The 26,408-nt window shown below is 51.2% G+C and overlaps 1 protein-coding gene across 1 annotated transcript in view; it reads left to right on the top strand.

Annotated features, from left to right (window-relative positions):
* The first annotated feature begins 503 nt into the window (after positions 1 to 503).
* The window catches only part of POLR3H (RNA polymerase III subunit H), a 70,526-nt gene continuing 44,621 nt past the window's right edge, over positions 504 to 26,408 (top strand). The window contains exons 1-2 of the mRNA XM_075320881.1: positions 504 to 587; positions 19,097 to 19,225. Of these exons, the coding sequence (XP_075176996.1) occupies positions 19,115 to 19,225 (111 nt within the window). The 5' untranslated portion in view covers positions 504 to 587; positions 19,097 to 19,114. The remainder of the gene's footprint in view (positions 588 to 19,096; positions 19,226 to 26,408) is intronic.

Here is a 26,408-nt window from a genome sequence, read left to right on the forward strand (position 1 = left end):
GTGCACTGAGTGTGTCTGCACTGAGTGTGTCTGCACTGAGTGAGTGTGTCTGCACTGAGTGAGTGTGTCTGCACTGAGTGTGTCTGCACTGAGTGAGTGTGTCTGCACTGAGTGAGTGTGTCTGCACTGTGTGAGTGCACTGAGTGTGTCTGCACTGAGTGAGTGTGTCTGCACTGAGTGAGTGTCTGCACTGAGTGAGTGTGTCTGCACTGAGTGAGTGTACTGAGTGAGTGTGTCTGCACTGAGTGAGTGTGTCTGCACTGAGTGAGTGTGTCTGCACTGAGTGAGTGCACTGAGTGTGTCTGCACTGAGTGAGTGTGTCTGCACTGAGTGAGTGCACTGAGTGTGTCTGCACTGAGTGAGTGTGTCTGCACTGAGTGAGTGCACTGAGTGTGTCTGCACTGAGTGAGTGTGTCTGCACTGAGTGAGTGTGTCTGCACGTTCCCAGCAAGTCAGTTCCTCATACACGCACAAGCATCTAGACCCTGACTCCTCCCACACATGTGACGGATCACGTGATCATGTAAGGTTCCGCACGCTGGGACCCGGCCTGTTGGTGGCACGTGTGTGGCCGGCGCTGGGTGCAGGTATGGACGCGGCGTCAGTGCGCACGGTGACGCTCACTGCCGGCTTTGTAGCTTTTGGGGAGTGACGCTGACGCAGAGCGCCTCCCGGCCGGCTGCAGCGGGTGCCGGCTCTTCTGTAGCTGCGGCTCAGTATAGTGAATATATCGGACCCTCCGTACAGAGAAGACATTAGTGATGATATGTGTTGTGCGGCTCTGAATGTGCAGGGACCCCAGGACCCGCCGCCATTGCTACAAGAATAGAGCATGTGTGCAGCGGCAGAGCCGCATATATGTAATCTCCCCGAGCTCTGCGCCCATTTCACTCTATGAACATAGTTGCTATGAATTTTCACAGGTTTAGTTGCATTTCTCGTCACCATCGCGGCAATTTTCACAGCTTGCAGCACAAAGGGTTAAATCTGCCGCAGTTCTGTGCCTGAATCTACATGAGAGATGGGTTCTGTGGCAAGAAAACGCTGGGCTGTGTGAGTGCACCCCGACGGGTCTTGTCAGTAAGGCTATGTGCGCACAGTGCGTTTTTTGCGCGTTTTTCGGGTGCGTTTTTGGCCTCAACTGCATGACTTTGCTTCCCCAGCAAAGTCTATGAGTTTTCATTTTTGCTGTCCGCACACAACTGGTTTTTTTTACCTGCATTTTTGAGTTAAAAAAAAAAATGGACATGTCAGTTCTTTCCTGCGTTTTTCTGCGTTTTCCCCCCATGCAATGCATTGGAAAAACGCAGCAAAACGCAGCCAATAACGCACCAAATCGCGGCAAAAACGCATGCGTTTTTGATGTGTTTTTCGACGCAGGTGCGTTTTTGTGCGTTTTTAGCGGCCAAAAACGCAGCGTCAAAAAGACGCAGTGTGCGAACCTAGCCTAAGGCTGCTTTCACACTACGTTTTAACATCCGTCATGAACGGTTTTTTAACGCAAAGACGGATCCAGTGCAAATGCGTTTTCATTTCAATGCATTTGCAATGGACTCGCATCAACATGCCTTATAGTGAGGATCCAGCGAGTTGCAGTTTTTTAACATTTTTCAAAAACGCTACTTGTAGCAATTTTGAGCTGCGTCCAAATACTGCAAATCGCTGGATCCTGACTAAACAGCATGCAAACGTATGTGAACGCTGGCGTGCTGATAGACAGGATCCTGCTTGCTCTACTGAGCATGCCCAGAAACCAGCCTCGGGTGATCAGTCTCTCCCCCTCCCTCTTTGTCTCTCTCTCCCCCGCCTGAGAGCTGCGGACACTCGTAACCAAGATAAATATCGGGTAACCAAGCAAAACGCTTCTCTTAGTTACCCGATGTTTACGTTGGTTACGTGTGCAGGGAGCAGGGAGCCCGGCTCCTAGAAGCTGCGGATACTCGTAACCAAGGTAAATATCGGGTATCCAAGCAAGTTACCCGATGTTTACCTTGGTTACGAGCCTCCGCAGCTGTCAGAAGCCAGCTCCCAGTCTCACGTTCAGTTCCCCTCACTCCCGATCACATGACTCCAATGTCCGCCCATAAACTTCAAGTGACAGGATCCTGCAAAATAACACATGCGTTTGCATGCGTTTTTTTGCTGTAAAAGCAAGATCCGCTTTTACAGCAAAAAAACGTTCATGACGCATGTTAAAAAAACGTGTGAAAGCAGCCAAAGCTGCGTGTGTTTGGGATCCTCTCAGATTTGTGACATGGGGTTTGGAGCTGATCATCTAGAGACCATGTCAATCAGCCGTGACCGAGGCCACTGGTCGGGGGAGAGGGCCGCCTGTTACCTGCCACAGTCAGCCTGGTGTGACGTCATCATTGTGGCATGATGGTGTGACGTCACATCCCGACACTCCCACACGCATCATCCCCGCACACACCCCGACACTCCCGCACGCACCATCCCCGCACACACCCCGACACTCCCGCACGCATCATCCCCGCACACACCCCGACACTCCCGCACGCATCATCCCCGCACACACCCCGACACTCCCGCACGCATCATCCCCGCACACACCCCGACACTCCCGCACGCATCATCCCCGCACACACCCCGACACTCCCGCACGCATCATCCCCGCACACACCCCGACACTCCCGCACGCATCATCCCCGCACACACCCCGACACTCCCGCACGCACCATCCCCGCACACACCCCGACACTCCCGCACGCATCATCCCCGCACACACCCCGACACTCCCGCACGCATCATCCCCGCACACACCCCGACACTCCCGCACGCATCATCCCCGCACACACCCCGACACTCCCGCACGCATCATCCCCGCACACACCCCGACACTCCCGCACGCATCATCCCCGCACACACCCCGACACTCCCGCACGCATCATCCCCGCACACACCCCGACACTCCCGCACGCACCATCCCCGCACACACCCCGACACTCCCGCACGCATCATGCCCGCACACACCCCGACACTCCCGCACGCACCATCCCCGCACACACCCCGACACTCCCGCACGCATCATCCCCGCACACACCTCGACACTCCCGCATGCATCATCACCGCACATACACCGGCACTCCCGCACGCATCATCACCGCACATACACCGGCACTCCCACACGAATGATCATCGCACATACACTGGCACTCCCGCACACATCATCATCATCGCACACCCCAACACTACCTCAGTGATGTGACCGCTGACAGCGCGACTCCCTCAGTTGCTGCGTGGAGCTGATAGAGAGCGGCGGTGTTCCACGGCCGCTCCTGTCAGCTTCATGTAGCAGAGCTGAAGGCGTCGCAGGACCTCTGGGGATTACGTCGGACCTGGAGGGGTGTTTGGGGATTTTAATAAAATGGTGAAAGAGGTTGTTTTTTTGTCCTTTATTCCAAATAAAGTATTTTTTTGGGTGTATGTGTTTATTTACTTTCACTTACAGGTTAATCATTGGGGTGTCTCATAGACACCTGCCATGATTAACCCCCTTATTACCCCGATTGCCACTGCACCAGGGCAATTTGGGATGAGCCGGGTAGAGTCCCGGGACTGTCGCATCTAATGCATGTGGCAATTCTGGGCGGCTGTTGGCTGATATTGTTAGGCTGGGTGGCTCCCCATAACGTGGAGCTCCCCATCCTGAGAATACCAGCCTTTAGCCGTGTGGCTTTACCCTGGCTGGTTTCAAAATTGGGGGGGAGGGCTGCACGCCGGGTTTTTTTTTTTTTTAAATTATTTATTTTACTGCAAGATATAGACCCGCCCACCGGCGGCTGTGATTGGTTGCAGTGAGACAGCTGTCACTCAGCGTGGGGGCCTGTCTCACTGCAACCAATCATAGGCGCCGGTGGGCGGGGAAAGCAGGGAATACGAGATTGAATAATGGGCGGCCGGCATTTTCAAATCAGGAGAAGCCGCCACAGTGTGACAGCCGTGCAGCGCTGCGCCCGTGATCGGTGAGTGGGTGAGAGTGAGTGATTGAGTGAGTCAGTGAGTGTGAGAGAGAGGCCAGGGCCACACAGGGCACTACTGCGATGCTCGCATGACACTCGTCTCGCGCTGGCAGCACAGCAGGAGCCGAGTGTCATGCTAGTGTCCCTGCGTCTGCGGTCAGCCTGTGCGAGTGGACCACAACTGCGGGGGGCGGGCTGGTACGGAGGAGGGGAAGGTGAGATTTATCTCCCTCTCTCCTCCGTAGCCAACTATTGCGATTCTCGCTCTGCACGCACAGTACACCGGTGTACCACGAGTGCAGTGCGATTTTTCTCTGGCCCCATTCACTTGAATGAGTGCGAGAGAAAAGTGTCTCGCATTACAGTTGCAGCATGCTGCGATTGTTTTCTCGGTCCGATTAGGGATGAGAAAATAATCGCTCGTGCGCTGACACACAGGCTAGAATTGGTCAGAGTGGAATGCGATGTTTTATCGCACTCCACTCGCATCAATTTTCTTAGGCCAAAGAATCACTTCTGGCTGGGCATGCTCAGCAGTAAAAACCGAATCTGGTACATGCTTCCGGCATTTGAAGCATGCCACCGGATTCGGCGTGCATAGACTTTCATTATGCACCATGCCGCACCCGATGTGTGAAATTAGCCTAAAGCAGTTGAAGTAACAAAAGGCTGACTGACTGCACAGGAACGTCGTTTTGACATTTCTGGTCATTTATGTACATTTTTGCAGAGGTTGTTCCGGACAAATCTGACTGAAAAAGACGATGTGTTCTCATATCTTAACACTGCTGACTGCACCACAGATTATATGCAGCCTTGTGATAAGAGCTGCCTAAGGGCTCATGTGCACGTTGCCGAATTTCATGCATTTACGCTGCGTATTGCACTGCAGCGTAAATGCATGTGTCCTGCATGCTCTATGTAGATTGTGCATGACATGTGTGTTCGTTTTTTTGAACGCAGCGATTTGGGTGCTAAAATTTTGACCCAAATCCGGGTGTTCATAAAAGCAGCATGTCAATTATTTGTGCGTTATGGATGCAGCTCCCGCTCTGTCTATGGCGGGGGAAGCAGCCATAGCGCATGAAATAGGCTTTTTTTCTGCAGAAACACTACATCCATTACGCAGTGTTTCTGCAGCGATTTGACGTGCACATAAGCTGTCAAATCCCTGCAGAAATTTCTGCAGGGACACGACGCAACGTGCGCACACAGCCTAAGGCCCCCTTCACACGTCCGTGAAAATCACGCACGTGTGTCACGGACGTGTCAAAGGTGCGTTTTCCCCTCCGTGAGCCGTGTTTATGGCAAACGTGTGTTCTTCGTGTGTTATCCGTGATAACACACGGAGAACGAGAACTTTCAACTCACCTGTCCCTGGCGTTGCTGTCCGTGGTGCTGATCTTCGGTCTCCGGTCCTGCCGACTCCCCGCTGCTGCTGCTTCCGGCCACAGTGAATTGAATATTAAATGAGCATAATGAGCGGCGGTCGGCAGCAAGTGACAGCAGCGGCAGAGACAGGAGGGCTGGAGAAGGTGAGTAAATATTTGTTATTTTTTTCTCTGACACGGGAGTTTTCTCCAGCGCGTGTCACACGGGACCGCATCCACACTACATCCGTGTGGTCCGTATGCGGGCCGTGTGACACCCGTGATGCCGGAGAAAACGTGGACATGTCTACATGTGGAACACACGGACACGCGTATGCTCCACACGTACACACGTTCCATGGCAAAACACACACGTGTGCGCAGACCCATTGATTTTAATGGGTCTACGTGTGCCCGTGTCTCCGATACGTGCAGGAACAGACTTAACACATACCGGAGACACGTGCGTGTGAATGGGGCCTAAGACTGGGTTCACCCTTACCGTAACTTTATGCCAAAAAGGTTCTGCTTCGTTAAAACACCACTCCTGAGGTTTTTGAATTTCACCGTCTTATAGTCACCCTCTGACGTCTTCATCTTCTATCACCACCTCTCCAATTTATGACCTGCCAGCATCTCCAGTGTTTCATGGAGTGCACCAGAGGTCACAACTCAATACAAGTCCATGGGAGCTTCGTTCTGGCTCTCATAGACTTGTATTCAAACCTTGTGATTTAACCTTTGACTTCCACAATCAGGTATGTGCACAAGATGGGGGTGCATATGAGACCGGGGTCAGTTGCACTTTCTTTTTTTTTGTTCTTTATTTATGCACATAGACTCTCAGCTTTGATTTAAAGGGGTTGTCCATTACTTGGAGTTAAAAATGCAGGAAACTGATAAAACTGTAAATTGCATAGTCTTTCATCATAGTTCTTTATGTATCCCTGTAGACTTTAATGGACAAATCTGAAACACAAGATTGATAATGATATTACCGACTCTGAGACTCTCCACCCAGAGACACAGAGCCCGATTTAACACTGATGTGTATAGATCACTGACTATGGGTCTGTGCCTGTGCGACAAAAATAGGCAGGACTAAAGCCTGCTTTACACACTTCAATAGATCTTTCAATCCGTCGTCGGGGTCAAGTTGTAAGTGACGCACATCCGGCATCGTTCGTGACGTATTTGCGTGTGACACCTACGTGCGATCGATATTGAACGCAAATACGGTGATCGCATACACGTCGTTTATTCCTCATACATTGGACGTTTGGTAGTACGAAACTAGTCAATTGTAACGTGTGACATCCCTCATACGATTTTGGTGTCTGATGCTATGTGCGCAGGTGTGCGCTCTGCACCGCAGCTTAAAAAAGGTCCGCTTCAGAGCTCAGCTGAAAAGCTGCGTTCTGAAGCGCCTCACAATGTCTGTCATTCACTAATCTCTGTCAGTCCGTCACTATCTCTGTCCCTCTCTCTCTGTTCATGTCAGTCTATCCCCCTCTCTCATATACTCACCAATCCCCGGCGCGGCGCTGCACGGCATTCACACTGCTCCGGCGGCTTTTACTGTTTTGAAAAAGCCGGCCGCCCATTAAACAATCTCGTATTCCCTGCTTACCCCGCCCACCGGCGCCTATGATTGGTTACAGTGAGACACGCCCCCCATGCTGAGTGACAGGTTTCACACTGCACCCAATCACAGCAGCCGGTGGGCGTGTCTATACTGTGTAGTGAAATAAATAATTAAATAATTAAAAAAAAAAAACGTGCGGTCCCCCCCCCCAATTTTAAAACCAGCCAGATAAAGCCATACGGCTGAAGGCTGGTATTCTCAGGATGGGGAGCCCCACGTTATGGGGAGCCCCCCAGCCTAACAATATCAGCCAACAGCCGCCCAGAATTGCCGCATACATTAGATGCGACAGTTCTGGGACTGTACCCGGCTCTTCCCGATTTGCCCTGGTGCGTTGGCAAATCGGGGTAATAAGGAGTTATTGGCAGCCCATAGCTGCCAATAAGTCCTAGATTAATCATGTCAAGCGTCTATGAGACACCTTCCATGATTAATCTGTAAATTACAGTAAATAAACACACACACCCGAAAAAATCATTTATTAGGAATAAAAAACACAAACATATACCCTGGTTAACCACTTTAATCAGCCCCAAAAAGCCCTCCATGTCCGGCGTAATCCAGGATGGTCCAGCGTCGCATCCAGCGCTGCTGCATGGAGGTGACAGGAGCTGCAGAAGACATAGCCGCTCCGGTCACCTCCACACAGCAACTGAAGACAGTCGCGCGATCTGCTGAGCTGTCACTGAGGTTACCCGCTGTCACTGGATCCAGCGGTGGATGCAGCGGTGGCCGCGGGTAACCTCAGTAACAGCTCAGCTGATCGCGCTACTCACCTCAGTTGCTGACTGGAGCTGACCGGAGCGGCGGTGAGTAGCGCGATCAGCTGAGCTGTCACTGAGGTTACCCGCGGCCACCGCTGCATCCACCGCTGGATCCAGTGACAGCGGGTAACCTCAGTGACAGATCAGCAGATCGCGCGGCTGTCTTCAGTTGCTGTGTGGAGGTGACCGGAGCGGCTGTGTCTGCTGCAGCTCCTGTCACCTCCATGCAGCAGCGCTGGAAGCGACGCTGGACCATCCTGGATTACGCCGGACATGGAGGGCTTTTTGGGGCTGATTAAAGTGGTGAACCAGGGTATATGTTTGTGTTTTTTTTCTAATAAAGGATTGTTCGGGTGTGTGTGTTTATTTACTGTAATTTACAGATTAATCATGGAAGGTGTCTCATAGACGCCTGACATGATTAATCTAGGACTTATTGGCAGCTATGGGCTGCCAATAACTCCTTATTACCCCGATTTGCCAATGCACCAGGGCAAATCGGGAAGAGCCGGGTACAGTCCCAGAACTGTCGCATCTAATGTATGCAGCAATTCTGGGCGGCTGTTGGCTGATATTGTTAGGCTGGGGGGCTCCCCCTAACGTGGGGCTCCCCATCCTGAGAATACCAGCCTTCAGCCGTATGGCTTTATCTGGCTGGTTTTAAAATTAGGGGGGACCGCACGCCGTTTTTTTAAATTATTTAATTATTTTTTTCACTACACAATATAGACACGCCCACCGGCTGCTGTGATTGGGTGCAGTGTGACACCTGTCACTCAGCGTGGGGGGCGTGTCTCACTGTAACCAATCATAGGCGCCGGTGGGCGGGGTAAGCAGGGAATACGAGATTGTTTAATGGGCGGCCGGCTTTTTCAAAATAGTAAAAGCCGCCGGAGCAGTGTGAATGCCGTGCAGAGTCGGGGATCGGTGAGTATGAGAGAGGGCTGCTCAATTCAGTTACTCAGGAGTTTAGCGGTCACCGGTGAGCCCTTCACAGGTGACCGCTAATCAGGACGTGACACAGACAGAGCCGCAGCATGACAATGAAGTGGGGTGAAGTTCACCCGAGTTCATTCTGACAGTGCGGCTCTTTCTGTGTCTGCTGTCATCTGCCATTCACCGCTGCTACATGGCTGTCTGTGTCTGCTGTCAGCGGCCATGTAGCAGAGCTGAATGGCAGATGACATAGTAAAAACGCATCCCTACACATTACACACACTTGGCAAGTCAATAAATAAAAAAAAAAAAAAAAGGTGCCCAATGCATACGTCACAGAACACATGATCTAAAGGATCGCACATAAAATTGATCAATTTAACATAGACCACTAACGCTCGTGTGACAGCAAATGAACGACCTACGTGCAATCTCATAAGATCGCATATGCGACCTGGGCGTGTCACATCGCATACGAGATCGCACACCGAATTGTAAGGTGTAAAGCTGGCTTTAGACGTGTCACACGGATGTGTGAATGAAGCCTTAGTAATTAGGAATATTAGACATCATCAAACCCATTTTAGTGTAATTTAATTTTCAAGTTTTACAAAAATGTGCATTCTGCAAAATATTGGATTTTTTGCACTTCTTTCCTTGTGAATTCAGCACTATGTGGTGGCCATTTCCGGACACAATTTTGCCAAACTATATATATTTTTAGCAGTTATTATTCGCCTCACTATTCTGCAGCACAATTTTCAGTTCTCCATGCTGCTTCTTTTCACATTACCTGGGTACACTTTTTTTTTTTTTCCTCCCGATTCATTCTGGACTGGGACTTCCAGCTTGACCAGGCCTCTGAGGTTACTGCTCACCGGTCCAGCGCATGATGTGCATCTGCAGCACAGTCTAGGCGGCAGTGACGTCCAAGGCCTACTTCAAATGGAAACCCTGGTCCAGAAGGAGAGCCTGAAGAAGAGGTGCACAACTGGGGTAGGCGAAAAGAGGAGGCATGAAGGATCGATCTGCAGGATAGGAGAGTGGAAAGGAGAGTATTTATTTTTATTTATTTTTTTTTTTTACCCTACTTTTATTATGCTTGGAGATCTGTTGAGATCGCAAAGTATAATAAGGATCCTTCAATTAACGGTGAAGAAGTTTGATACAAATCGAGCTTCCCTGTAAAGTGCTTGCTGCAAAAATGTTAGGCAGGTGAGGAAAAATGCTGCAAAGATTTCAATAATAGAAGTGAAAATAGTTTATTTTTAGCAATTAGCAAAATGTAAAGTAAAGGAACAAAAGAAAAATGTAAATGAAATGCATATATGGTGTGAGCGCCTTTACCTTCAGAACAGCATCAAATCTTCTAGGTCACTTGTATATGGTTTTTGAAGGAACTGAAGCCTCCGTCACATTTAGAGTCTTACCAGCGATCCCGAAAACGATGCGACCTGATAAGGATCGCTGGCAAGTCGCTGGGAGGTCGCTGGTGAGATGTCACACAGTCAGACCTTACCAACGACACAGTAATGATCAGCGACCTGTATAACGATCTCGGCGGGCGTTGAGACCATGTTAGGAGGTTGTTGGTAGGCGTCAAACACAGCGATGTGTCCTGCCCAGCAGAACATCACCTTTGAAGAAAATGGTCCCAACCATTCAGCAACGACTAGTGATCTCACAGCAGGGGCCTGATCGCTGGTAGGTGTCACACATAACGAGATCGCTGCTGCTGCGTCACAGAAACGGTGATGCAACAACGATCTCATTAGCGATCTCGTTGTGTGTCACGGGGCCTTTAGAAGTGAGATTGTTCCAAACAACATCATTGAACCTAAAATCAGAGCTCTGTGGGGTCAAATCAACAGTTCCAGGACTCCTTGTCCTTCTTTGTACTGAAGATAATTTTTAGATAATTCTCAAAGGGGTTGTCCAGCCTTTATCACTTTGATTGCAGACCAGTAAATCCTCACATTGCATGCACTGTGTATTGTGAGGATTCTCCGGTCCCAGGAGCAGGCTGTCCTCTAACCCTCAAGTATGCAACTTGCATACTTCTGGTCACATTCTAACTAGACTGTATCCAACTTCCAGCCCCCAGCTGTCTGATTTATCTTGGTTCGGTATCAAAATTGAGGGGGGGACCCAATGACGTTTTTTTTTAAACATATTTTAAAATAATTAAAAAAAACCCAAATCAAACAAACTGCATAGGGTCCCTCATAGTTTGATAAACAGCCAAAATAATGCACACAGCTGGGGGCTGCAGCCTCCAGCTGTCTGCTTTATCTACACTGGGTATCAAAATACAGGGGACCCCACGCCTTTTTTTCCCTTCACCACGAAAGCGCCACCAGAGAGATAGGTCCGCCCACCCTAGGACAGGAAACCCACTGAAATAAAAGGGCGGTTTCTCTCTCTCGCCTGAGTTTCGGTTTCCTGCCCCAGGATGGGAGACCCAGAAGTGCTGTGGCGCTGCTACAGTGAAGGCTGCTGATCCTGGGGCTGCGTGGAGCTGTAGATGCGGGCTCTATGTCTCAGCCCTGGATGCGTCCTCGTGAATCCCTCCCCGGTGAGGGCAAGGTGGAATGCACAGGCGTTGCGGCCTGGTTCGGATGCCCGGCGGCTGTCCCTGTTTGCGCCGCCGCTTCCTCACCTGGAATCGCGTCCCCCGCTCGGCGCCCGGCGGCTATCCCAGCGTGTTGTATGCGCGGCATGAACGGGTAAGGTGCCTGTACTATGATGTGGCCCTGGGTCGGCGCCCGGCGGCTGTCCCTCCCAGGTTCGCTGCTTCTTGCGTCTCCGCTTGGTGGCTGTCCCAGCGTGTGGTACGCACGGCATGCCTCAGGTAAGGTACCTGTATTGTGATGTCCCTGGGTCGGCGCCTGGCGGCTGTCCCTCCCAGAGTCGCTGCTTCTTGCTTCTGGTCCGTCTGGAGCCATTGTTTCCTCCCTGGTTTGCGTCCCTGCTGGGCGCCCGGTGGCTCCCCTGCAGGTAGTGCGTGTCAAAGCGGCGTCCTCCTGCTTCCGGACGTCGGAGGTAGTGATGTGCGTTGCCTCTGCACCTGTGCGGTGGGCAGCAAGTTGGTGCTGCCCACCACTGCTTGCCTGAGGGAGGCGGCTCTGCTGGTTTTAGGTGGCTTTTGCCGGCTGCTCCTGGTTTCATGGAGGATTCCCTGGAAGCACCCTGCATGCACTGGTTAGGAGGGCTTGGTTTTAGAGCGGGCTGTGTGGGTTTGCACGATCCTCTGGGCTGTGTCTCTGCTCCGCGACAATCCTTGCAGAATTCGCCCCTCATTCCTTCGGGAGGGTGCCTCTGATTGGCGCCCGGCTGCTGTCTGAGCACGCCAGGGCGGGAGAAGTTTGAAAACACACTTACCTGCGTTCCTGCCCGGACCGGTCCCTGCGGGAATTGATCTGTTTTTTCCTGTGCTGTGTCCCTGTTCGGCACACAGCGGCATTCCCTGCAGTGGAGCACGCTGGACGGGGAGGTACCATCGGCTGATACCGTACGTTGTCTCTGGACATGCCCGGTGGTCGGCAACATGACGCTGTCCTCCGCTACTGCCTCCCTGGCCTACAGGTGCAGATTCTCGGCGCTCATCCATTCCTCCGGGTCTACCTTGAGAGAACATCGGGTGAGCGATGGCGGTTGTAGCGAAGAGGAATCGGTGGTGGTCGCTCCTGCACGCGGGAGTTCCCCAGCAGGCCACTCATTCTACGGAGCCGGGCTGCAGAGGGTGAGGCCCTCCGTTGGAATTCCCATAAATGGGGGTTCTCTGTTTGTGGAGAGACTAAGGCCATGCAATGCAGACTGACAGTAGGGGTTCTCCCTTCTATATATCCCCCTTCCCTGGGACCTCTAGTAGGATAAATGGATTACAGGGGGTATCCCGGCGGGTTATTCCAACCGCCTTCAGCAAACCGCGTAGCTGGGACGGGTCAGGGCTGCTGGGACTCTGGGGAGACGTTGAATCAGCCCCCCCGTTCCTCTCCAGCTTCATCCCTTTGGGTTCTGGGTGCAGGCCGTGCCTTCCGAGAGCCGATGTTCATCGCCTGTGTAAGTGGTCAGGGCTGCAACAGGTCTGTGGAAGCGAAAGGACCAGTCATCGGTCACTCTAAACTGAATGTGCCTGCCCTCATCAGATCACAGCTGCTACGCAGTTGAGGCTGGGCAAGTACCGGCATGGGGCACTGGCTGGGAATCCCTGGTTCCGTTGACACCAAGTCTCGCTAAAGGCTCCAGGTTTCAGTAGACGGGAACGGATCACTCACCATTGCTTCCTGTCCATAATGCAGTCGATAACTTGGTGCGAGAGTGGTAAACTACCCGTTTAGTAGACTTCTCCCTTCAAGAGGAGTTTCTTCCCTCGGAGGTCATTGTCCTCTGATCACTGTACCAGTGTCACGTCCCCACCGGAGCCCGCTCCTGCGACTTCTGCTCCAATCGCCAGACAACGCCATGTTCCCACCATGGATAGTGCTGGTGATGGGAGAGGAGTCGGTGCCCATGGCTCTGCGGAGCACAGGCTCCGCTCATCCACTAGGCTGGGTTTCCCTGGAACCTGCAGTACCACTAGCTGACTGTAGGTGGCATGTGTGTCTTCCAGCTGAAGTTGCCAACATTCACCTGCAGCCAATGGGAAGACACCACCCCCTTCTTATTCCCCCTCCTGTCACATGACCACTGCCAGAGATAGTTCTGTACGCCTGGCTCATGTGCTGTTTGTATGTTGATTCCTGTGCGCTGACCTTTGCTTGTTTTTTTGACTACCCTCCTGCCTGTCGTTTTTGTACCTTGCTGCCAGTTCCGGATTTGACCTCTGCTTTGTCTCCTCACTACGCCTTTGCCTGCCGATTCGGTTCTTGTTTTGCATCTCCTGGTTTTTGACCCTGCCTGACGGCCACGGACTACAGCCTACCACAGGTAGTGATCTCTGGAGCTCTGTGTAATTCCAAATCCCTGTATAGGGGTGAAAGGGTTGCAGAGTTCTTGGGGTCCTGCTTTGTGAGCGGCTTTTCTCCAGACTCCCCTTACAGCCAGTCTGAGTTTGTGGCTCCAATAAGGCATTACAACCAGTCGCTGAATCGGCAGGACAGTCCTCTCTGCCAATTCGGTGCTTTGACGGTTCCTCCAGGGGAGCCCTTAGCCTGGCAGCCACTGGGTTCTGTATATCCAGGTCTCTACGGCTCTGGCTATTACGATTGGAAGTCCAGGTCACGGCGGTGGCACCTCGCATTCAGATCCTCGCTGCCATGCGTCGAGCTAATGGAGCTGCGGCTTTTGGACAGTGGCAGCTGCTGCTGTCTTATTGCCGTCATACAAATGTCAGCTGGGAGTTCGCTGGGTGGCAGATGGGCATGAGTCTTCCAGTTCGAATCTACCTTAGTCTCCTTCCCAGGGCGTGGCAGATATCTGTTTGCGGCCACAGCTTCTGCAGGATGATGTTCCTGGAAGGGAGCAGAGCAGCCCTCCTTCCGAGATGGTTGGATGGCTGATTAGTGGACCAGGCTTCATGTTGACCCTTCTAGTATGGGTTGGAGGAACACCGGCCTGCCCTGCGGCAAGCTGTGGGGGGCTTTCTCGGGACATCCGTTCCGATGGCCGTTCCCAGGGGGGGGTAGCTGCCTTCCGTTTTCTTCTCCGCTGTTTCTCGTAAGGAGCCAGCCCATTTCGGACTTTTTTTTTTTTTAACCGCCTAAACCACTACCCCGGTTTTATCATCATTTCTGGCTGGATGTTGTGTGGCAGTTTCTAGTTCTTACGGCCAGGTATCGGCACGTTCCAAGTCCCGTTTCCCTTCAAAGGTTCCTTATTGTAACCCTTCCTGTCGGGAGTGTTGAAGCATTGGTAGGAAGGAGTTCTTCCTTATCCCCTCTCTGGGTACCTCGTATATTCGGGACGTCCTTGTTCAGGTCTGCTCCGGATCTCTTGTTCCCAGCTCTGCCTCCCGCTTTGGGTGACTGTGTTTTAGGTTGGGGCTTGGGCCTCCTTGGTCTTCTCAGGCCCAGTCCTCTCTCTGTGACGCAATATCCTTATGGAGTCCGTGGTGGCATGCGTTCGGGCGTTGCCCTGGACGCTATCCCTTCCCATCCCTGCCTCGGGAGGTGTTTAGAGCCCAAAGGCTATTCCGAGGGTGTCTAGTTGAAGGGCCGGGGTCCCTTGGTCACTCCCAGTTTGGGCCCCCTCAGCTACAGAAGCCGGCACATTGGGGTTTGGGGTCCCTTTGCGCACTCAGGTGGTTCAGGTTCCCTGGAGTCCTCAGGACCATTGGCGGGCCTCGGCGTCCGGGAGCTGTGCGCCATGGCAATGGTTACGTTTTTTCTCCAGCTAATGGGACGGCGTGTAATGGTGCTTTTGGGCCTCAGGATGTCTGGAATCCATCGTTCGCCACGGGGGCTCATGATCTCCCTTCCCTTAGGGGTCGGTTGCCCAAGTTATTTCCTGACAGATGTTCGCTTCCCTCCCAGGCACTTCGGATCCAGGGGATGGACTTGTCGCAACTGGTCTCCTGGGCCGGAGTCAGGTGTGCCAGGGAGCATGTTGTATCAGTTGGCTGTCTTCAGCCACTTTGGGCTTTTGGGGTTTCCGATTATTGGCCCCCTGGCTCCCGGTCCACCTCTGCAGTAGACCGGTTGTTCTCTCACCTCTCCTGACACGCCCTGGGCGGTGGGTGCTTTACGTTAGGGGGAACAGGTCCCTTGCACCTTCCCGCCCTTCACCTTACTTCGATGGTATTTGTACACAAATGTCGACGGGTGCATGCGAGGCCGCGGTGAGTCTCCTCTGTCTTCTCTCATAGCCCCCTTTGGCCCAGGAGGCTTGGTTTCTTGGCCCGATGGATGTCGATTTCACATCCTTGGCTCCTCCTGGGGAGGACGTCTCTCCTTTTCTAGGGTCCCCGTTCTCCACTCTCAGATTTGGGCTTTCTTCTGCCAGCCTGGACACGGGGAGGTGCCTGTTTATTGATCCATTCTCTTCTATAGTAGGGTGCAGGGGAGGACCCCCGGTTGTGGCCGCTCTGGCTTTTTTTTTTTTTTTTGGGAGACTCGTGAGTGGATTGTCTCTGTCTACCCCTTGAAAGGTCAAGTGGCGGCCTTCTCTGCGCTATCCAGTTCCGTTTTTTTTGCCGGGTGCTTGTTCGGTGAGGGGGTTTCTTCTTCTCTTATCAAGGAGCTTGGTGGTTCCCTGTTTGGTTCCCCTCGGTTATACTCGGGTTTCTGGCTTCTTGTCGGGGTCCCCCTTGATTCTCCTTTTTCCGTCGCCTCTTCGATCCCTGACGGTTGCCAGTCCAATCGTCTTTCTGTCTGCCCAGGGAGTTTGTGGTCTTCAGGCCCTGTCTGTACGTTCCCATTGTGTTCAATTGGGATGACTGTGTAATCTTTCCTTTACAAGGCAGAAGGGCTACACTCCTTGGTTGTCGGACGGTCTTGGCTGCCTTCCCTGGCAGTAACCGGTCTTGGAGACTGAGCCGGGCTCTGGTTTGTTTGTTTTTTTTTGGCTACAGGGTCCTGGGAAGGGGTGTTCGGCTTCTACCGGATCGATAGTCCTCTTTTACGACTTTTAGTCACTATCGTTTTTGACTTGTCGGACACGGTGGTTTTGACCTTCGGTAGACTGGTGCTACAGGCTGTGGTCCCTCCCTAGGGTTGTTTGTCTTCAGAATCTCTCTGGTGGCGCTGTCGTGGTGAAGGGAAAAATCTTAAATTACTTACCGGTAATGATTTTTTCCAGAAGCCACAACTGCTTCCCACCTCTTTCTTCTTTCACCCTTCGGGGCTCTTGGTGTCCACGGTCCGACGGGTATAGTTTTCCTTTTGGGGGTGTAGATGATGATTTTTGTTGTTATTGTTTTATCATGTTTCTGGTATTCCTGTCTGTGCTCTGTAACCAAACTGAGGCATGAGAGAGGAGCCGCCCTTTTATTTCAGTGGGTTTCCTGTCCTAGGGTGGGCGGACCTATTACCTATTACCTAAGTAATTTAAGATTTTTCTAATTTATTTATTTTTATACTCCACTTTGGGGACCCAGACAGCTACTGTGAGGGCAGCCAATCACAGATGCTGTCACAGGGGGTGGGCGGGTGAAGCGGTGAATATTCATGAGTTAATGAGCGGACCAGGAAGCAGTGTGACAACTGTGCGGAGACTCTTTGTCCTGCTTTAACTTCCTTTTGCAGCACCTAGACCTCACTTCCATTATTTTACAGAAGACATGTTCGGACTTACAGTGTATACCGAAAGTATTCAGACCCCTTTAAATTTTTCACTCTGTTTCATTGCAGCCATTTGGTAAATTCAAAAAAGTTCTTTTCTTTTTTTTCTTCAGTAATGTACACTCTGCACCCCAAAAACAGAAATGTAGACATTTTTGCAAATTTATTAAACAAGAAAAACTGAAAAATCACATGGTCATAAGTATTCAGACCCGTTCCTCAGTATTGAGTAGAAACACCCTTTTGAGCTAGTACATCCATGAGTCTTCTTGGGAATGATGCAAAAAGTTTTTCACACCTGGATTTGGGGATCCTCTGCCATTCTTTCTTGTAGATCCTCTCCAGTTCAGTCAGGTTGGATGGTGAACGTTGGTAGACAGTCATTTTCAGGTCTCTCCATCAGCTGGATTTAGGTCAGGGCTCTGGCTGGGCCAGTCACAAATTATCACAGAGTTGTTCTGAAGCCACTCATTTGTTATATTAGCTGTGTGCTTAGGGTCATTGTCTTGTTGGAAGGTGAACCTTCGGCCAGGTCTGAGGTCCAGAGCTCTCTAGAAGAGGTTTTCTCCAGGATATCTCTGTACTTGGCCACATTCATCTTTCCTCAATTGCAACCAGTTGTCCTGTCCCTGCAGCTGAAAAACATATTTTTATAGCATGATGCTGCCACCACCATGACTCACTGTTGGGATTGTATTGGCCAGGTGATAAGCAGTGCCTGGTTTTCTCCACACATACCGCTTAGAATTATCACTAAAAAGTTCTATCTTCGTCTTATCCAACCAGAGAATCTTATTTCTCATAGTTTGGGAGTCCTTCATGTGTTTTTTTGCAAGTTCTATGCGGGCTTTCATATGTCTTGCACTGAGAGGCTTCCGTTGGGCCACTCTGCCATAAAGGCCTGACTGGTGGAGGGCTGCAGTGCTAGTTGACTTTGTGGTACTTTCTCCCATCTCCCTACTGCATCTCTGGAGCTCAGCCCAAGTGATCTTGGGGTTATTCTTTACCTCTCTCACCAAGGCTCTCTTCCCACAATTGCTCAGTTTTGCTGGACAGCCAGGTCAAGGAAGAGTTCTGGTGGTCCCAAACGTCTTCCATTTAAGGATTATGGAGACCACTGTGCTTTTAGGAACCTTGAGTACTGTAGAAATTCTTTTGTAACCTTGGCCAGATTTGTGCCTTGCCACAATTCTGTCTCTGAGCTACTTGGGTGGTTCCTTTGACCTCATGATTCTCATTTGGTCTGACATGCACTGCGCGCTGTGAGGTCTTATATATACAGGTGTGTGCCTTTCCAAATCAAGTCCTATCAGTTTAATTAAACACAGCTGGATTACAATGAATGAGTAGAACCATCTCAAGGAGGATCACAAGGAGATGGACAGTATGTGACTTAAATATGAGTGTCTGAGCAAAGGGTCTGAATACTTATGACCTTGTGATATTTCAGTTTTTCTTGTTTAATAACTTTGCAAAAATTTCTACATTTTTTTTTTTCTGTCAAGATATGGGATGGGGTGCAGAGTGTACATTACTGAAGAAAAAAAAGAAAAGAACTTTTTTGAATTTACCAAATGGCTGCAATGAAACAAAGAGTGGAAAATTTAAAGGGGTCTGAATACTCTCCGTACCCACTGTGTATATATGTATGGTGTTTATGCTACATATAGTTCATAGCCACCTTTATTCAAGTAGTCAGCCATCCAATTAGCACCGGCTTCACTCTATGTACATGTGGTTTGGGTTCCAAGCTCAAGCTCAGATTCAAGTCCGGGTCCAAATTGGACTTTTTTTTTTTTTTTTTTTTTTTTTTTTTTTTTTTTTTTTAGTCCGGCCGAACCTGAACATCTGCGAGTTCACCCATCTATAGTGGTTCTCCAACTTATTTGGAACAGCCACCTGCATGAGTTCCTTCAAAAAACTAAGTACCTAGAAGAATTTATGTGGGCAAAGGGTGGTCATGTCATATATTGATAAGATTTAGATGTTTTTGTTCATTCGCTTTGCATTTTGTTAACTGATACAAATAAACTATTGACATTTGGCAGCATTTCTTCTGCATCTGGATAAATATTTTGCACAGTACTGCATATGTATGTCAATGTTTGTATATATAATATTTATTTCTGCACCTCTATCTTGTATTCTACTTAAGTTACACTTTTTTTTTCTGTACTTGCAGCCCTTTCCGGCTTCCACTATGTTTGTGCTTGTGGAGATGGTGGACACTGTGCGGACGACTCCATGGCAATTTGAGCGCAAACTAAATGACTCAATTGCTGAAGAACTCAATAAGAAATTGGCAAATAAGGTAAAATATAGTGGAAGTTCCCATTTGGGATAATGATGCATATTAAGCTGCCCATATGCATGAGTTAGGGGTCAGCTGGCTGCTTATTCAGCTGATCACTCTGTCTCATGACCGACCCGTTCAATAGGTTTATGTTTTTTTAACTAGTGATGGGCATACCCACCGATACCCGGGATTGGCGGGTCCAACCGGGTTTAAAAATAAAAAGAAAACACGGTTTCGGTCCGGAATTGATCCTGGATATTTTCCCAGACGCCAGTCACCATATAAAACTATGGGGACCCGAATCATGCACTTTAAAATGGTGGTAGAAAGGGGTAGGGAATTAGAGCAGGCTCGTTATACTTAGTCTCCCGTAAGGCTGTAACACTGCTTACAGAGCGCTCATACTACTTCCAGGGCTTTATGTCCGGTGCTCCTGCACTCCCCCCCCCCCCCCCCCTCCCCGTGTTTGCTGTAATTATGCTGCGGTTTGTGCAATAAATTTGCCAGTTCATATCGACCAGTGAGTTGCCGCCATTCCTTCTTTTTTTAAGTTCTTTTTTGGATTCTCACCTGTTGGCAGAGCACCACAGAGATCGGCTGGAGGTCCGCGTTCCACGTGAAACCCACAACCAGTGAGTACACACCTGGGCTTGCAGTGCCTGGCTTTCTTTCCTTTTGACTATTTGAGTGGAGACAGGTAGGCCCAACTCCTTGGAAAGGGTTTTGTACCCCTTGCCAGCCTTGTGACCCTCCACGATCTTGTCTCTGATGGCCTTGGAATGCTCCTTTTGTCTTTCCCATGTTGACCAAGTATGAGGGCTGTTCACAAGTTTGGGGAGGGTCTTAATTAGTCAGAAAAGGCTGGAAAAAGAGATAATTAATACAAACATGTGAAGCTCATTGTTCTTTGTGCCTGAAATACTTCTTAATACTTTAGGGGAACCAAACAGAATTCTGGTGGTTTGAGGGGTTGAATAATAAATGACCCTCTGAATAAACTTTTCACCATTTAAAAAAAAAAAAGAAATAACATTCTTTTTTGCTGCAGTGCATTTCACACTTCCAGGCTGATCTACAGTCCAAATGTCACAATGCCAAGTTAATTCCGAATGTGTAAACCTGCTAAATCTGCAGGGGGTTGAATACTACTTGTAGGCACTGTACATACTGAAGTTCTGTGCCTGCATGATGTGCGATGTCCGAATGCTGTGAGTTTTAGGCAGATCCCGGCATTTAGGGGGTTAAACTGCCAGTTACGAGAAGGCAGGCTTTCCTTTTTGATTGACAGTTCAAGGCCAAACTAAACTCCCAATGCTGCGGTATCGGAAGCAGGACTGAAGGACAGGGATCAGGAGCTAAAAGCGAGCTTAAGTGATCCCATCCAACTTCAGGACAGGGTAGTGTATGAACAAAGGTTTGGTATCAAAGTTTGTAAGCACTGCACTTGTTTGGACATTGCTGTTAAAGTTTTAATAATTTGCAAATTGCAAAGTTGCATGTTTTTCTATGAACTGACTCAAGTTTGGCCATCTCCGAAGACAGGGATAATTATTTCATTGCCCAATTTTTTTTTTTTTTTTTTCTGCCTCAGGAAAAAAAAGATGTTTGTGTATTCACTGTAAAAGATCTCTCGGAGCCTTCATTGGGGACACAGAAAACCATGGGTGTATGCTGCTGGCACTAAGAGGATGACACTAAGAAACAAAAAAGTTAGCTTTTCCCCTGCTGTATACACCCACGACCAGAGACAAGCTGGTCAGTTAGTGTAAAAGCAGTAGGAGAAGCAATGCGAAAAAAACAAAAAAACAAATAGAAGACATTCAGAAAAAAAGGGCAGGTGCTGAGTGCCCCAATAAAGGCGTCAAGAAAGAGATTTAATGGGGAGTACCCAAAAATCTTCTTTTCTTCATCGTTCCTTATGGGAGACCCAGACCATGGGTGTATAGCTTCTGCCTCCGGAGGACACACAAAGTACTACACTAAAAAGTGTAGCTCCTCCCTCCGAGCATATACACCCCCTGGATGACCACATCTAGCCAGTTCAATGCTTTGTGTTCAGGAGGTCACACACACATGCATTCTCATCTGATTTTTGATTTCAAAGAGTTGGAAGAAAAGCGGGTCCAAACTGGACTCCCGGCATGTCCCTTCACACCCCACTGTGTCGGCGGTGCTGTTAAGGTTGATTTACAAGGCTGGAGCCTTACATGCCGCGCTCCTTCACCATCCCTCGGGCTCTGGCTTGAAGTGGGAGCCATCACGGTTCTCACTGCTTTGCAGGAGACCGGTCTCCATCCGCAGCCCTTTCAGGACCCTGCCGGACGGAGCGCTCACCCCTCAGGGACCTGGCCCTGCGTCTCATAAGCTAAGTATTGAGACGTTATTGTGGGGTCCCTTGTACATTTATTGTGGGGAGAGTGTGTTATTTCACTTTGCTGTAATTTCCGGCCGGTTCTCTGTTTTTTCCTGAGAACCGCGCCGAGGGTGCCTGCTCGTCGGCCGCATGGGAAAATTTAGGCCCCGGCTTCGGCTGCGACCTAGTTTCGTTTTCACTGCCCCTGCATGTCAGTCATGCAGAGGGACAGTGCGGCGCCGCCCACCGGCAGTTCAGCAGAGGGGAGGACACTCCTCTCTGAGGAGATGTTTCCCTCCCCTGTATATCCCCTTGGCCCTCCGGTTCCCGCTCTTGGACTAATCCTCCGGCCCCCCTCCTCACTCCGGCGCCATTTTATCAGCGTTCACACACTGATCGGCGCTGGCTGCTGTAGCTCTGCATCTGTCTGGGGGTCCAAGCTGTGGAATCCGGAGGGCACACAAAACGGCCACAACCTCTGGTTGTGGACTTTCTTGTACTCTCTGGGGGTCATTCTGAAGGAGTGTGTTCTTTACGCAGAACCTCCACCTCAGCAGCATGTCTCTCACTAGGAGCCAGGCTTTACTCTATATGCAGCATGTAAGCTCATACTGCCTGAACCGAGCACATATCCACATTGTGATGCCTGCTCTAACATGGTGGTGTTTCAGCCTGGAGTCTCCCCAGTGGTCCCTCCGGCTGCTCCAGCTCCGGTGGCTGAACCCCCGGCTTGGGTAGCATCGTTTTCTAAAGCTATCTCCCAGTCCTTTGCCGACTCCATGGGACAGCTGTCCCGGACTCTGCTGACCATGCATCAGCCCCCTTCTCAGGGCGCCTCTGCTGCTCCGACTCCCTCTGCAGAGCTCACAGAGGATTTTTCATCTGTTCCCGGACCCCGTCCTCCTAAACGGAGACGCAGGGACTCTTCTCCTTCCTCGTCCCACGGCTCTGATTCACGAGCTGAAGTGCAGGGCGAGGAGGATGTCTTTACTGTGGGCTCGGATGATTTATCTGAAGGGGATGCGGATGTTAGTGACTTGATTGCGTCCATTAATTCCGTACTGGACCTCAATCTACCAGTGTCAGAGGAACAAGCCTCTCTGGTAGAAAAACACCAGTTTACCTCACCTAGGAGAGCAAGGAGTATGTTTTTAACCACTCCAGTTTTTCAGGCCACTGTGACCAAGCCCAGGGCCTGTCCTGACAAACGCTTCCCAAAGCGTAGTTCTGATGAACGTTTTCCCTTTCCACCAGAGGTGGTCAAGGAGTGGGCTCATTCCCCAAAGGTAGATCCTCCGGTGTCTAGAATCTCAGCCCGGACAGTTGTATCTGTGGCCGATGGCACCTCACTTAAGGATCCCACTGACCGCCAGGTTGACCTTCTGGCCAAATCTGTATATGAGGCGGCAGGGGCCTCGTTCTCCCCGTCTTTTGCAGCGGTGTGGGCTCTTAAAGCCGTCTCTGCTTCTCTGGAGGAGATGCATTCCCTCACCAGGGACTCTATGCCCGAAATGGTTGCCTTAACTTCCCAGGCTTCGGCTTTTTCATCCTATGCCATGTCTGCCATTCTGGAGGCTTCTCACCGCACGGCGGTGGCTTCCGCTAATTCCCTTGCGATCCGCAGGATCTTGTGGCTTTGAGAGTGGAAAGCAGACGCTTCTTCTAAGAAGTACCTTGCTAGGCTCCCCTTTGCTGGGTCCCGGCTGTTCAGTGAACAACTGGATGAAATTATTAGGGAAGCTACTGGCGGGAAGAGTACTTCCTTGCCACAAACTAAAACCAGGAAACCTGTCCAGGGCAGGAACCAGTCGAGGTTTCGTTCCTTTCGTTCCTCTAACTGGTCATCCTCTAAGCCCTCAGCCTCGTCCACTAACTCAGCCAAGGATCGAAAACCCAGCTGGCGCACGAAGCCGCGTCCTCAGAAGAGCGGAGGAGCCGCTACCATTAAGGCAGCCTCCTTTTGACTATCTGGCTGCGCCAGCATCGTCCTTGGTCGGTGGCAGGCTCTCCCACTTTGGCGACGCTTGGTTTCAACAAGTCTCCGATCAGTGGGTGAGAGATATCATCTCTCACGGCTACAGGATAGAATTTTCTTCCAGCCCGCCAAACAGATTTTTTCTGTCCACTCCCCCCTGCTCCAAAGCCGCCGCCTTCTCACAGGCCGTGGCTTCCCTGCAGGCCAACGGAGTAATTGTACCGGTTCCCGCCTGGGAACGGTTCAGAGGTTTCTACTCAAACCTCTTCCTAGTCCCCAAGAAGGACGGTTCCTTCCGGCCCATCCTGGATCTCAAGCTTCTCAACAAGCATGTTCAGGTGCGGCACCTTCGCATGGACTCTCTGAGATCGGTCATTGCCTCAATGACCCAGGGAGATTTTCTAGCATCCATCGACATCAGAGATGCCTATCTGCATGTGCCAATTGCAGTTTTTCACACCAGCGTTGGCTACGTTTTGCAATCGGAGAGGAACATTTCCAATTCGTGGCCCTCCCCTTCGGGTTAGCCACGGCCCCTCGTGTATTCACCAAGGTCATGGCACCAGTGGTTGCGGTTCTGCACCTCCAGGGGTTGGCAGTGATTCTTACCTGGACGACCTTCTAGTCAAGGCTTCATCCAGTGCAGACTGTCAGCGGAGTGTCTCGCTCACTCTCGCCACGCTTGTTCAATTCGGGTGGCTTGTCAATCTGGCCAAGTCCACTCTGACCCCGACCCAGGAACTTACGTACCTAGGGATGCAATTCGAGACTCTGCCGGCTCTTGTGAAGCTGCCCTTAGTCAAACAGCAGTCCCTTCATCTGGCGGTACGCTCTCTGCTGAGGCCCCGCCGTCATTCCATCAGGCACCTCATGCAGGTGCTGGGTCAGATGGGGGCGTCAATGGAAGCGTTTCCCTTTGCCCAGTTCCATCTGCGTCCCCTGCAGCTGGACATCCTCCGCTGTTGGGACAAGCGGACCTCTTCCTTGCACAGGCTAGTGGCTCTGTCGCCACAGACCAGGAGCTCTCTTCAGTGGTGGCTTCGGCCCCTCTCTCTGTCCCAGGGACGCTCCTTTCTGGCCCCGTCCTGGGGGATTCTCACCACGGACGCCAGTCTATCCGGCTGGGGAGCAGTGTTTCTCCACCACCGAGCACAGGGCACTTGGACTCCGTCCGAATCAGCCCTCTTGATCAATGTGCTGGAAATCAGAGCTGTGCTCCTAGCTCTCGTAGCCTTTCACCACCTGTTGGCGGGAAAGCACATTCGAGTCCAGTCAGACAACGCAACAGCAGTTGCCTACATCAATCACCAAGGCGGGACACGCAGCCGCCTGGCAATGTTGGAAGTTCAACGTATCATTCAGTGGACGGAGGACTCCAAGTCCACCATATCCGCAGTCCACATCCCAGGCGTAGAAAACTGGGAGGCAGATTATCTCAGCCGTCAGGCCGTGGACAGCGGCGAGTGGGCTCTGCATCCGGCAGTGTTCCGGTCAATCTGCCGCAAGTGGGGCACTCCGGAAGTGGATCTAATGGCATTCCGGCACAACAACAAGGTCCCGGTTTACGTGGCTCGCTCCCACGATCCTCAGGCCTTGGTGGCGGACGCGCTGGTTCAGGATTGGTCCCAGTTCCGTCTGGCCTACGTGTTTCCTCCTCTAGCTCTCTTGCCCAGAGTCCTGCACAAGATCAGAATGGAGGGCCGTCGGGTCATAATCATTGCTCCAGACTGGCCCAGGCGAGCTTGGTACCCAGACCTGCTCTGTCTGTCCGTAGAGGTGCCGTGGCATCTCCCGGACCGCCCAGACCTTCTCTCACAAGGTCCGTTTTTCCGCCAGAATTCTGCGGCTCTCAGATTGACGGCGTGGCTCTTGAGTCCTGGATCCTGACGGCTTCAGGCATTCCTTCCGAGGTCATCTCCACTATGACTCAGGCTCGGAAGTCTTCCTCGGCCAGGATTTACCACAGGACTTGGAGAATTTTCCTGTCCTGGTGTCACTCTTCCGGCCATGCTCCTTGGCCGTTTTCCTTGCCGACCATCCTGTCCTTTCTACAGTCCGGTCTGCAGCTAGGACTATCCCTCAATTCCCTCAAGGGACAGGTCTCGGCTCTGTCAGTTTTGTTCCAGCGGCGTATCGCCCGACTGGCCCAGGTGCGCACCTTCATGCAGGGCGCATCTCACATTATTCCGCCTTACCAGCGGCCTCTGGATCCCTGGGACCTCAACCTGGTCCTCACGGCCTTACAGAAACCCCCCTTTGAGCCTCTTAGGGAAGTTTCTTTGTTTCGACTTTCACAGAAAGTGTTTTTTCTGGTGGCCATAACTTCTCTCAGGAGAGTCTCTGATTTGGCTGCGCTCTCTTCGGAGTCACCCTTTTTGGTTTTTCACCAAGACAAGGTGGTTCTCCGTCCGACTCCGGACTTTCTCCCTAAGGTGGTGTCTCCTTTCCACCTTAACCAGGACATTTCATTGCCTTCCCTTTGTCCGGCCCCTGTGCATCGCTTTGAGAAAGCGTTGCATACTTTAGATCTGGTGCTCGCGCTCCGGATCTATGTGTCACGCACCGCTGCCCTTAGGCGGTGCACCTCTCTTTTTGTGCTAACCACAGGTCAGCGCAAGGGTCTCTCGGCTTCTAAACCGACCCTAGCTCGTTGGATTAGGTCGGCCATATCCGATTCCTACCAATGTTCTCAGGTGCCCCCCCCGCCGGGGATTAGGGCGCACTCGACCAGAGCTGTCGGTGCCTCTTGGGCTTTCAGGCACCAGGCTACGGCTCAGCAGGTCTGTCAGGCTGCCACTTGGTCTAGTCTGCACACCTTTTCGAAGCACTACCAAGTGCATGCTCATGCTTCGGCAGATGCGAGCTTGGGC

This window comes from Anomaloglossus baeobatrachus, chromosome 8 (genome assembly GCF_048569485.1).
Source record: "Anomaloglossus baeobatrachus isolate aAnoBae1 chromosome 8, aAnoBae1.hap1, whole genome shotgun sequence".
Taxonomy (NCBI): domain Eukaryota; kingdom Metazoa; phylum Chordata; class Amphibia; order Anura; family Aromobatidae; genus Anomaloglossus; species Anomaloglossus baeobatrachus.